This window comes from Simochromis diagramma, unplaced genomic scaffold (genome assembly GCF_900408965.1).
Source record: "Simochromis diagramma unplaced genomic scaffold, fSimDia1.1 OVJJ01000026.1, whole genome shotgun sequence".
NCBI classification, from domain to species: domain Eukaryota; kingdom Metazoa; phylum Chordata; class Actinopteri; order Cichliformes; family Cichlidae; genus Simochromis; species Simochromis diagramma.
Genome location: NW_024386985.1, coordinates 10163044 through 10176695, shown reverse-complemented (window position 1 = coordinate 10176695; position 13652 = coordinate 10163044). Strand labels below are relative to the sequence as shown.

The window sequence follows — 13652 nt, the reverse complement described above, 5'->3', positions numbered from 1 at the left end:
TGTAGTTGTTAACGGAGACATTCCACCAATATTACACGTATAAATAAATGAAACAATAATTAATCTTAAGCAATAAAAGCTTTGAATTCTGGGGCAGTCTGGAACACACTTCTGTGTTCTTCATGTTAAAATCTTTTCTTTATGGTTTTCAGGTTTAGTCAGGAGGGTAATAACAAACTGAAATGCAAAGCAAACCTACTTTTATTATTGTTTTTTGGCTAAAAAAATATTTCAATAGATACAGTGTGCTTTTTTCTGTATGTACGAACATGCTGGGGAGTGTGAATAATTGGCTTGATTTTCATCTGTACAGTTTTGTTTGGCTAAAAAAGGTTCAGTGTGTTGAAATACATGGAAAGGTATCAAATGACGGCAAAAGGGGTTGAACGGGTTTATAACCCCCCCCCCCCCCCCTTTTTTTTTTTAAAGAAACATTTTCCTTTACAGGATCAGTCACTGTCTGGTCTAACTGGTATTTTGGCCTGCAGTAGTTCCCAAGTTAAAAACCAGAGGTGTTTTTTTTCTTTGACACCATGTTTTTACTATAGGGCAGGGGTGTCAAACTCCAGGACTCGAGGTCCAGTGTCCTGCAGGTTTTAGATATCACTCTGGGTCAACACACCTGAATCAAATGATTAGTTATTTACCAGGCCTCTGGAGAACTTCAAGATATGTTGAGGAGGTGATTTAGCCATTTGAATCAGCTGTGTTGAATCAAGGACACATCTAAAACCTGCAGGACACCGGCCCTCGGGGCCTGGAGTTTGACACCTGTGCTATAGGGAGCTACTCAGAGGTGGAAATATATACATTAATAAATGACTTAGGTATACTAGCTGTAATTTCCAGAAGTTCTTAAATCAGCAGATATGCCTTTTCATATTTTGAATAGTTATTTTCATTATTTCATTATTATCACAATAAAAGTGTTTGGCTGACACCAGCTGTTAGGTATTTTAGTACCATGGGAGCATTTACTGGATATTGTTTTATAGTGACATTATGCAGGAAAACTCTGTCATTCAATAAGGCCCCTTTGTTTTAGTTATTTTTCTCTTTGACCCAAGAATTGATGTGTGAGAATCACAGGCTGGTACAAGGTTGAAATACCACAGAGATCACTCCCTCAGCTACATTAGTTTCTAAATCTCTTAGGAGACGCCTGTTGAAGGCCAGATGGTTTGTTTCAGATTTCACTAATGAAAGAACTCTTTATTTCGTGCCTTGAAAATATGTCGCTGAGATAATCATAATTGTAGCTGAACTGATAAACTACACAAAGGATGCTTCTTCACCCAAGGGCAGGAAGACGCTCCCTTATCTTGGTCTGTACTGGTTTAAACTGATAATCTGCTGTCTCATGAATTTTACCCTCTATATAAACTGTTGTACTTGTGAATAAAGTTGAGTCAATTTGGGAAGACAACCTGAAGCAGTCTCTGTTTTCTTGTTCTCCCAAGCTGCTCCCGAGCTCGTACTAACACGCTGAATGGCATGCTTGAATGTTACTTGAGAATATATTTGACTGTGTTACAGACTAAGGGACATTCTCTGCTGATAGGTGAAGGTACATTCTCTACTGATAGACGTCCACGCCTCGAAGGAAGTCGATCCACGGATTAGGCCCTGGAAACCGTTTCCTTCACCAGCCACCAGTCATTTTGCAACATTAGGAACTTGGGAATCAGGAAATGATTTTGCATTTTCTTCTCAGAAGATACCCTTTTTTGTTTGAGTAGAGCTGCACACAAGATACCATTCAGATCATACACTACTTTATCCACACAGGATTCACACTCTACAGTTATAACTTAAAATGTGATGTGAATAAGACCTTTTTCTAACTGTTTTCCTGGTTGAGATTCAACAATCCAGAAAATCTGTCAATAAAAGAAAGAATAAAGAATAATAATATAATTTTAAAAAATCTGTCATCTGCATTGGTATGAACTTATTCATTTCTATCCACTGTCAGCCTAAGTTCCTGTACTGCAAGGAATGCACTTTAAATGTGTTATAACTAAATGTTTCTGGGTTTTTTAAAGAAAAAAATGTTGCTTTAAATCTATGCATTAACCCTTGTGTGGTGTTCATATTTTTGTTACTCAGCCAGTGTTCATGGGTCTGGTGGACCCGCTAGAGTTTTGGCTTTCCAAATTAACTCTATCAAACAATTTTATGTTAAATTACTCAACAGATGTTTACTTCATCCCAATTACAAGCCATATGAACAGCAAACATGGTTAATTTTTTCCCTTTCCCTTTGTTAGATCACATTTATGAATTAATGTGCTTCTCGTTTTTTGTTTTTTTTTTATAAAATGTTATAAAAAAATAAATCAGTTATAATCAAGTGAAGTGAGTGTAAAGACACAACACATTTACACGTGAAGCAATATGTTTCACAACTAAATGACATCAGCTGCTCATCAATGGTGACATTAGGCCCAGGGTTGTAAAACAGGGGGAGGTGGTGCACCCACTTATCCCACACTGTCCTGATGGCAGCTAGCTTGTCTCTCTGCTGTCGAGCTGGTCTGTCATCTCGGTTATCAAAACGGATAATCCTGGAAATTTTGTTTAAGTTTTCCAGAGACATTGATGCACGGAAAGGTTCGTGCCGGTTTCTGCATCCCACAAGATTCTGTGGATTCCCCTTTGGACCTGAAAACTCCTGCAAGGATAAAAACCCCAAAGTAGGCCTGTAGATCAATTTGGTCCATCTCCTTCCACCTCTCTCCAAAAACACACCTTCATTCTAGATTACTGCAAACTAGAGATGGACCGATCCGATATTACGTATCGGTCTGCAAACCAGACCAGAATCATTTTCTGGATGGAATCTGTGATGAAAAGCTCAATGAAGACTTGATGTCCTGCACATGAGTAACTGTCAGCCATGTTGGCCCTGGCTTATCACAGTAACAGCTCTGCAGGGTGGCTCATTTCTTGGGCAAGAAGACCATTCAATTTCACCAGTTATTGACATCCATATTTCTTCACTTGCTGTCTGGTGGGCTTGTTCTGGTCCTGGAGCTGGCTGCTGATGGGGTACTCATCTTCGTTTTTGTTACTAAACGGTGCTCAACCTCATCCTCTTCTTCAAAGTCACTGTCAGACTCTGAATTTTCAGAAATGTGAAATATTCTGAAACCTCTTTGTCAACATCATCATCCAAAGCTCCTCTCTCTTCCAAAATCAATTGGATGGCCCTCGCAGCAGATAATCTTTTGCCATCTTGATCAGTTGTGATAAAGAACCACACTGACAAAGTCTTATTTATAGTATTATGCCCCTAATTTGCAGGAGGGACAGGGTATGAGAAAATAAAATTTGGATCCCTCAAGAAAGAGGGTAAAATGTGTGGGAATGTAAGAGCAGACGGTGTTGATAGTTGAATTTTCAACAATGTTGCAACTTTGTGCGAGAGCAGGAGGGGAAGAAAACACTATCAGCAGCACCAGAAAGGAGGAGGACAGAGTGTGGGAACACAGGACCTACACTTTCAACACTTTTATTAGACCTGGGTCCAGTGGACCCGAACACCTTGTATGTAATGTAAATGCGTGGGGGGAGGTACAGTATGAGGTCATTGAAAATTAGTTCGGATTTATGTTCTTCACAGAAAATAAGCCAAAGCCAATGAATTTCAGGTTGAAAAAATAATTAATTGTTTCATTTTTCTTTTGAGAAAAACTGAAAACGGGACCCGAACACCATACAAGGGTTATAATAACCACACATATGAAAAATAGAATAACACACAAATCAGCAGACACATTTTTAATCACTCAATAATTCCAAACAGGAGTATAGTGAACTAAATATTTTAAAGAGCTACAGAAATAGCAGAATTTGTGTTTTTCTTTATTTCATTTGGTGTGTTTCAGAGTCCTCTGCTCATTGTTGGACCCTGAAGCTTGATCAGACTCTTTGTGGACGCATGTTGGACAGCAGTGTGGGGATGACATCTGGCTTGCGAGTATGAAAGTAGTAGATAGCAGCTCCTCCAACCATGACAGTCAAGCTCATTTTAACCAGTCGACGAGCAGTGGAGGGCTGTTCTGGTTCCAGCTACGGGGGGGGGGGGGGGGGGGGGGAGAATGATTTTTTTTTACTTCATGTTAAAATCATGCACAACAGTAACAAAGAAGACTGCAGAAGAAAAAGTGTAACATCAAACCTTTCTGGTTTTTAGAGGCTGGAACATGCGATCAAACTGGGTAAAGATTGCCCTGCGGGCTCCCTCCCATTTCCCTGGTCCCATCAGCCGGTACTGGTAGGCGGTAATGGGCCCCCAGAGAACCCTCTTGAACAAGGGGTAGTCTGTGAAGAAGAGCCAGAGGAGGCTTGGCCTTACACCAATCTCTCCAGCTATTTCATCCATGTAGGAAACAAAGTCCACCTGCAGTGGGGTCAGCTTTGAAACAATGTAACTGTGGAGAGAATAATATAAAGAATAGTATTATTCTAAAGTGGCACTAACATGGTATAGAAATATAAGATATAAGAGTATAGCGCAGAATAGATATGCTAGAATAAAGCATTTCTTGTTTATACTTAGGTTTGATATTATGATTGCTTCCAGAGTCTAAAAATTCCAATGCTAAATGTTCTTGATCATTGCAATATTAAAAGTCTAAAATTAAACACCTTTTAATGGCTATAAAATGTGTAAGATTAAAATGTGGTATGACGCAGCTGCAACCTTTACAGTCTGAACTTTAAAAGGAAAAAAGGAAAACAAATCACATGCTAGAATTGTCAGGGTATGCAAACAGCTGGCTTCAAATTCAGATTTCTAACTGGATTTTTTAAAAATGGTGCCGTTTGCCTTTTAAATGCAATTACATGGATAATGAAAATTATGTATGTGTACAGTTTGCTTACAAAGAAAAAAGAATGTGAGTATTAATTTATTTACATGTTCAGACTAATGAGCATTTGTATGTTTAGGCATTATGACAATACACCTTTCTAACCTCTCTATGCACCTTGCTAACCAATCTCACTATAGCTAGAGCATCTTCTGACATATAACAAGAGAAAGGACAATGGTAAAAGACAGGCTGAAGTATTTAATAAGACAAATAGTTACCTTTTTTCAATATTTTTTGTATCGTTTTCAACAGCCTTGATCATGGACTGGCTTGACGGCAGTTTTTTATGTCCTAGACGACAAAAAAGGTAATTTGTAAATATAAATTAACTAATTTGTGCTTAGGGATGCTAACTGTTAGTAATAACATACTACCTTACCTTTGAAGACACGAGTGACCCAACGGGCCTGCATTTCAGCCTGAGGCATGATGGCTCCAAGGGCATGAATGAAACCCACGACAGCCAGAGTAGGATGCTCTAGGGTTGGGGGGAAAACATGCTTGTACAGACCCGCACGGTGCCCAGACTTGTACATGGCATTTTTTGGCAAGTAGGGGAAATCATAGTTGTACCCTGTGGCAAATACAATAGTGTCCACCTGTGACAACAAAGAAATATGGTATTAAACTAAGCCTTCACTGAACAAAGATCTTGGAGAAAGTTGAAGAAAACTCTTCTCTGACCTTTTCCACAGTACTTCCATCATCAAACACTACAGTGCACCCACAGATTTCCTTCACATTTGGTTTGATGATGACTGCCCCGGACAGAATCTTCATTGGTAAGTCATCATTGATTACTGGGATCTGACTGAAGAGCCTAGAGTAGAGTATTTTAATGAGAAGCAGAATCCCTCATCTGACAGCACAGCGTTATACACTAATCTGGCATAACATTACGACAACTGACAGGTGAAGTCAGTAACACCAGTTATCTCTTTATAAGGGAGCAAGTGAACATTTTGTCCTCAGATTCAATGTGTTAAAAATAGAGAATTGGCCAAGCATAGGGGATTGAGAGAGTTTGTGATGACCAGATGACTGGAGCAGAGCACCTCCAAAATTACAGCTCATGTGGGGTGTTCCCAGTCTGCAGGGATTAGTATTGTTAATGTTTTCTTTTGCATCACGTTGCTAGCTGGCTAAGTGTGCATCGCTTACCTTGAGGAACATCTGTAAACAGGATGGCGCTATAGGAACAAGGAAAGCTGCCGGAGGCAGCGTGATGCTGTAGGTACTGTTCTGAAGGGAAACCTTGGGTCCTGCCATCCATGGAGAAGTTACTTTGACATGTACCACTAACCTAAGCATTGTTGCAGTTTCCATTGTTTTCATGGAAACTGTGTTCCCTGATGGCTATTTCAGCAGGATAATGTGCCTTGCCACATCCTGTGGGATGTGTGGGACAAACAAATCTGATCTACAGAGATCCCACCTTGTAGTTTACAGGACTCAAATGATTTGTTGCTAACATCTTTGTGCTAGATAGCACTGCACACCTTCAGGGGTCTAGTGGAGTCAGCGCCTTAAAAGGTAAGGGCTGTTTTGGGAACAAAAGGGGGACCAACACAGTATTGGGCAGGTGGTCACAATGTCATGCCTGATTGGTGTATATTATAGGGAACTAACGCACTGTGATTGATCTCATTACCTTGGCCTGAGACAAAATCTATGTGGGCGTGACACCACCTACCTGTGTTTGGGTTTTAGGGCGTACATGGTGTGGTCATACATGGCATTGAGTTTCTTCTCACCAAACCAATTGAAGAAGTTGATTGGGAATAGCTGAAACAGGATATGAACAAAGCGTGTGTTGTACTTCATGTCAACTGGCACACCATTGTCGGAAACTTGCCGGATGATCCAAGCACCACGACGAGTGCTCATGTACACCTGGAGAATGGGAAAGACAGAATTCACCAAAACTCATGAAGGAGTTTTTTTTTTTTCTATCTCTAATCAAAAGAAGATAAGAAGAACGAAAAAGCTTTCTTCAACCTGCTCTGCAACTCTGCTGGTCTCCACAGCAATGTCACCTCCAGAGTTTCCAATTCCGATTACCACCACTCTTTTTCCGTACATGTCTTCAGGTCCTTTGTAGTCCCAGCTGTGGAGATATTTTCCTTCAAATGTCTCAATTCCTGCAACATAACAGAGGTGTCATATGAAAAGACTAACACACAAAGAGGTATAAAAACAAGACAGTTATTTTTTTAAGGGTTGATTTTTAAAAATCAGCCATATTTTAATCAAAGCCTTTTCAGGACAAATGCAAAACATGTTACCTGGGAAATCTTTGAGTGGGAGGTTAGGGTAGGTGTAGTGACCAGAGCAGCAGATCACTGCATCAAAGACATGCCTCTCCTCATGTCCATCTCTCTTTTCAGTCAACACCTCCCACCTGCCAGTGCGAGAATAGTCCGGTGCTTTTCTCACACTTTTCACTAAGGTCTAAAAAATAACAATGTAGGCCGATTCAGGTTTTGAGATATCTGCCAAATGTCACCAAAACAGTTTTGAAGAATGTGCTTTTCTCTCATTCTACTCTTCTTTGTTTTTATTACCTGGAAGCGAATGTATTTTAGGAGTTTAAAGTGGTCTGCATACATTCGGAAGTACTTCAGGATTTTAGAGTGATGCATGTAGTTGGGATAATCAGAGGGAATGGGGAAGTCACTGTAGCACATCATCTCCTTTGAGATATTGATTGTAAGTGACCGGTAGATACTAGCCCTGTTGGGCTCCGAAACTTCCTGCAGAGAAATAGTTTTAAAAGACAACAAAGAATTTTACTCTGTTTCACACGAACAGTTTGCTTGTCAACATGTTTGTCTTCTTAAATGTAGACTTGCCTTGAATTTCCACAGTCCGCCCATGTCGTCACTACTTTCAAAGCAGGTTGGCTCCATGCCTTCTTCCAGACAAGCCTTTATGCTGGTCAGACCAGAGGGGCCTGCCCCGATCACTGCTACTCTGTGCACCATGATGGACCTGCAACCAGATGTTGGAAAATGTACCTGTAATTTTGAACATTTGTGAAATTAGGTATGAAAATGTAAATTTGTAACCAAGGAAACCGTCAATTGCACTATATTCAGGTGACAAGATCTTAATGTTAAAAAAGAAATACAAAAGAAAACATGCATAGAAAACTGTATTAATACTGAACAGTTTTCCTGTTTAAGAATGAAGCTTAAATTAGTTTCCAGCTCGTTTAAAATGCTCGAGAGATTTTTACCAGAGCGAGATAAAACGGTCACGTGGCAATCCCTTTCCAATAATCCTCTGTTAGTTTACTTGATTTAAAGTAGTGACTGCAACAATTTAGAGCAATTGATGGTTTAACCATGTTTTACATGACTGAACTCTACAAATTCCTAATCCTGGCATCTGTCATAAAACATTCTTCTCAGAAACAGAAGAGCAAAGGTGACATCAAAGTTCTTTGAAAGACCTCAAGCATGCCAAATGTCCTTGGGCAAGATACTAACCCCATGTTTGCCTACTGGTGGTGGTCAGAGGGCCCGGTGGCGCCAGTGTCTGGCAGCCTCGCCTCTGTCAGTGCGCCCCAGGGCAGCTGTGGCTACAACGTAGCTTGCCATTGCCAGTGTGTGAAGTCCTTAGGGACTGAGTCCTTAGGGACTGAGTAAAGCGCTATACAAATGCAGGCCATTTACCATTTTGTCATTATATCATTGGAGCATGGTTATCATAACAATATCATAACAATGCAAAATTATGTTAATAAATGAAAAGAAATACACCATCTTCTATTCAAGTAATCACAAGCTATTTTAAACCCTTTGTACCCCATGACACACTTAGAAATATTGCCGATTTAAAAATCCCGACACACATATGGAAGCTTTATATTGCAGAAAGTGTCTATTTTTGCTTACCTTGATCTTCCTGTGGTGATTTGGTGTGCCTCTCAAGTGGGGCAAGCATCACCTGAGCACAGACTTTTATACAGAGAGGGTAACTATACACACTCTTTTTTTCTTTCTCTCAGTCCTGTCCAAAAAAGGAAGCTACCAAGCTGAACCATGTTTACCAAAATCAAAATGGGTTTGACTTTGACTAAAGTTCAATTTGTGTTATTTTAAGTAGGAAGAGGAGTGCAAATAAGTGACAATAGTGAGCAATGGGAAGAAGGAGCAATAATGATACGCACAGCACTCTATTAATGTATCCATCTATTACACATGACGCAAAACAGTTTTAGATTGGTTCCCCATTTAATTACAAATTCTTACAATCAAATTACGGGATAATTTTCAACAGCAAATTCAAATCCACGGACTATAATACAGCATAACCACACACACAGACGTATACATAAATGTACATTATAAGACCTATACAAGTGATATACAGTGTAGTTCATAGTATTTAGCAGGCAATGAGAGCAGTAAAATGTATAGAAGCTGGCTTCATGTTTGAAGAATGTATAGAATAAGAAATACATTTTGTTCATAAAGTTTCTCAACTGTTACAGTACAGGTTATGAGAAATGTGCAAAATCTTTCAGTACACAACATACACAACTAATTTTTAAAACATTTTTAGTCTTAAAAAAAGAAAAGAATCAATCATAAAAATTATTTGGTCACAAAAATTACCATCCAGCATATTTAGATTTACAACCAAAGTGTAATGAAGTGAAAATCTTCAAAGCTGAAACCTTTCTCACTGGCACTGGGAAGATCATTGGTTAGTTATTGCAGAGACAGCACAGATTGCACAAGGTCAATAAAATATCTGAGTGGGAACAGTCTGCTGAGTTCATACAGGTATCTGGATCTGGCTTAGACCAACTAGCACAAACCGGTGGGAAAAAAAAAAGACCCCAGAGACGGACACGAAACTTTCTTTTTGTCAAATACACGTAATACAGGACAAAAAAACTGATGTAACTTCTTGTCTCTGGCAGTACTGAGGTGTGTGTTTGAAGTGAGCAAGCTGTTGTGCAACTGACTCAAGTATTTTCTCCCTCCTGACAGAGTGGTTTAGCCATACACTTCAAACACGGCATTAAAACTCATGCAGAGATTCAAAAACATATTCATAATGTTTCTTTGCTTTTCTTTGTAGTACTAGCACAACTATTTTTTCCTTTCTTGAATTATAAACCAATCAAAAAGGATTTAAAATTCCCATTCAACTTACTAAGCTTAGTTTTATAATGATGGACTGATGGTGATTAGCTGATACTGCTATTTGAAGTATTGATTCGACTGGCAGCTAATGTTCATATCCCTTCATTTTCTCTGTTGTACTGGGAAAGAAAAAAATATTTATCATTAAAAAAAACTATTTGAAAATGTACTTTCACCTTCTAATCCCACATCTTTGAACAGTAAGTGAGTGCAAAATGAATGCACCGATTACAGATTAAATATTAGCCACTGCCATCAGCTATGGAGCCAATGTGCATCCCTAGTAGAAGCAAAAATTTCCTAAATAACACTGCAATTTTACCAGGAAGAAGAAGAAGAAGAAGAAGAAATAAACATTCACTCAGATTTGGCACACAAGTGGAGCAGCTTCAAGGACACAAAACGGTTAACTACATCTCTTCTCACGCCCTCCACGTTCTAATGGGAAGGGTCAATAGCCTCTGTGACAATGCCAACGTCAAACACACATTTCAGTTACAACATCTTAACTACTTGCGTCATTTAAAATTGTAATGTTAATGTTGGACCTCACTTGGGCATTTAATCAACTACTGATAGTGGCATTGCACCAAAATGGATTAAACATCAAAATAAATCTGGGAAATACAGCAATATGTGAACTGGAAAAACTTCGCGTACAGGTTCAGTCATTGGGTCGGTGTGGATAATTATTAACCCAGTGATACCTAACCCAGTGAAACATGACTGTTTCTTGTGTTTTGACTAAAAATTGAAATTCACATCGGGTTCAGTAGGTCAAAGAGCCAGGTCATCAAATATATAATCTACGAACATTATATCACTCATTATTGTAGTTGAAAAAGAGACATTATTCAGTCCTTTTGGCGATGGCGATTTCCACAAATGCACATTCCACATTTATCGATGCATCTTAGTACATGTACAATGCAGAAACAAAACCATATACCTCATGTCCATTCATCCATGAACCCCTTGCAGCACACACCATATCATAACATAATAAATGAAATAGTAAACCTAAACATGGCATCACCTAAATGTGATACCAACAAAATAACTGCTTGCTGCTTTGGCACAAGTGGCAAATAAATTGTGTAATTTAAAAGAAATCAGCTTATTAGTTTTCTATTTACTTTTCTAGATTATTGCCCTCATTTTTTTAAACATTGGTGGAGCATTAAAAAGAAGTAAAAAAGTAAAACTCTAGTATTGTTAGGAATTATTTCACAGTGTAGGAATTAGGACAAATTTTCAATAAGAAAATTTTAGGCGATATTTTCTTGGACTGAAATTTTTAATTTTCAGACAGAGCAATCAGGTATGGACTTGAGGAAATTATTACATTCCAGGTGTTTACCCATGCATTCCATGCATTTGGGGGGGGGGGTGTCAAGATCTCTGTCTAAATAAATAAATAAATGTGGGTAAATTCCCAGATGATTAAACATCCAACTATTTTGTAGATAATAACTGAAATGAGTAAAGAAAATAAACAGTCTATTTATGCAAGATAATTCATAATTTTATTGGGTGAGTTATATTGGTTGGGTCTGATTATTGGGTGGGGGGGTGGGGGTCATAACCCCCCTAACCCCCCTGGAAATTATGCCCCTGCAGCTATCTTCTAATTTGCTTCCAAACTTATCACAAAAGTCAGGAAATTTGTGTTTGCTCAGTTATTTCTTTGTTGTAACACTCTATATTTCATACCGTTGGAAATCCTGTTTATTTCCCCTTAAATGCTGCCATATTTGTAAGAAAAATGCTTTTGTGGTTTGAGCAGAAGTATTGAGTATGTGGTTTGCCCCCATGAAAACCTTGCCAAATCTCCTCTGGCAATACAAAACAACTTAGTCTGCTCTTTACTCTTGTTTGTGTCGTTTATTGGGTTGAATTATTGAGGTTTGAAGACACAAGACATGTTGGCAATTTAGCAGTTTGTAAATTAACAATCGGGCTTCAGTAGCATGCGGACGAACCATACGCAGCCACAATAACCTGGCATCTCCTGCTCATGCTGGTTACCAGGTTGGTCACACACTGCTATGGGATCGCATCCCATTCTTCAACCAGTATTTGTCACAAGTCAGCCAGTCTGGTTGTGCTGGTAACTCTCGCACAAACAGCACGCACAAGTTGATCCCATATGTGTTCATTGGAAATCAACGAACACCATCTTCTCAACTTCCAAACTCTGGAAGGACCCCGCTCAATGTTCAAAAGTAGTGAGTCCATACTTTAACAGGCGATCTGACTGCTGTGGACAGAATCTGGATGCATTACTGAATGTTCCTCCACACTTTCAGGTTCCAGTGCACATGTTACTCACACCAACAATGCAAATGGGCATTACTGTGAAGGGCAGTCATGGTAGGCCTCCTGGCGGCCTCATAAGACTGGCTGTGTGGAGTCTGTTCTGGATTGTCTCACCATATTGTCCAGCATCTTGTCCTCTGTAAAAGACAGCCTGCAGTTTCAAGGTTCTGACAGGGTAAGGAAACGGTTTTCATGTGGTGTTGTCTTCTTGTGACATGCACTTCATGGCCTACTTCTGACTTCATCCGTTATATGGAACTTGATCTTTAATTTGGAGAAGGTATTAGAGCTCACTCCAAATAATGCTGCAATTTTATTTTGGACAACATCCCCTTGAAGTTGCTCTTGAAGTTGGCAAGAGCCCTATCCAGATCAGTCAAACGTAGCATGTTTGGAGCACTAACTGGCAGGGTCACTGGTGCTGCTAGTCAGAAGCTCAAAAACAAAGAATCAATAGCAGAATAAGCTGTTTGGCATTGGCAGAGAAGATTTGGCAAGTTTCTCATAGGTGCAACGCAAATACTCAACTCTGCTGCACAACCCACAAATGCATTTCCCTTACAAATGTGGCACCATTTAGGGGGAAACAACAGGCTCTCCAGCAGTATACGATTTATCGCCCAGAAGCATTGCTACAACAAAGAAATAATCAACCAAACTTTTACTTTTTGTGCAAAGTTCTAATGCAGCAAAGGGCTTAAAAGAAAACCAGAAAACAAGACTGAAAAATTGGTTAATGAAACTACAGATCATTATTTTTTTCCCCTTCATATACGATTATGTATTTAATGTCCAAGAGCATTTAAATGTGAATGAAAAAAACCTAACCATGCAATATATTTACAATCTTTTATATATATTTAAAACAGCACACCTGTGAGTCATTCAAGTGAATCAAGTTACTTTTTTTCATTAGTTTTTCAGTAAATTTCACAATGAAAACGTCTATATACAGTATATACTCCTGTAGTACTTAAGACCCAAGTGTGTGCATTATACTGCATTCCTGCCTAATAAAGACAAATGTGCAGTGTCTTATTCCATTTAAGTGAAGACAACTCTTAAGCCAATTGATTTTTGGGTGAATTGTCCCTTTAAGCAAATGCACTGTACAATTCTGATATGCCAACTATACTGTTTGCAAATTTCTGCAAGTGATATATGTAGACGACCTGATAACATTAGGGTTAAGTGTATGTAATCCTTCAGAGCTGATAAGTTATCAGTTACATGTACAGTTTTGGTTGACTATTAATGAAAGCGAGATAGTGTTAAAGTGAAACAGACAAATATA

General features: G+C 38.9%; 1 protein-coding gene across 2 annotated transcripts; it reads right to left on the bottom strand.

Moving 5' to 3' along the window:
• Nucleotides 1-3768: 3768 nt before the first annotated feature.
• On the bottom strand, nucleotides 3769-8895 carry LOC120738690 (flavin-containing monooxygenase 5-like). Of its 2 annotated transcripts, none has more exons than XM_040040095.1 (11): nucleotides 8780-8895; nucleotides 7733-7871; nucleotides 7445-7633; nucleotides 7166-7331; nucleotides 6879-7021; nucleotides 6574-6773; nucleotides 5565-5700; nucleotides 5260-5479; nucleotides 5099-5171; nucleotides 4184-4436; nucleotides 3769-4074 (listed from the first exon to the last, which is right to left on the bottom strand). In XM_040040095.1, the coding sequence occupies exons 2-11, from the start codon at nucleotides 7862-7864 to the stop codon at nucleotides 3925-3927; spliced, it is 1662 nt and encodes a 553-aa protein (XP_039896029.1). In that variant the 5' UTR covers nucleotides 7865-7871; nucleotides 8780-8895; the 3' UTR covers nucleotides 3769-3924. The 2 variants fall into 2 exon arrangements, with proteins under 2 accessions (XP_039896029.1, XP_039896028.1); XM_040040094.1 differs by lacking the exon at nucleotides 8780-8895 and adding an exon at nucleotides 8372-8422.
• Between the last annotated feature and the right edge of the window lie 4757 nt (nucleotides 8896-13652).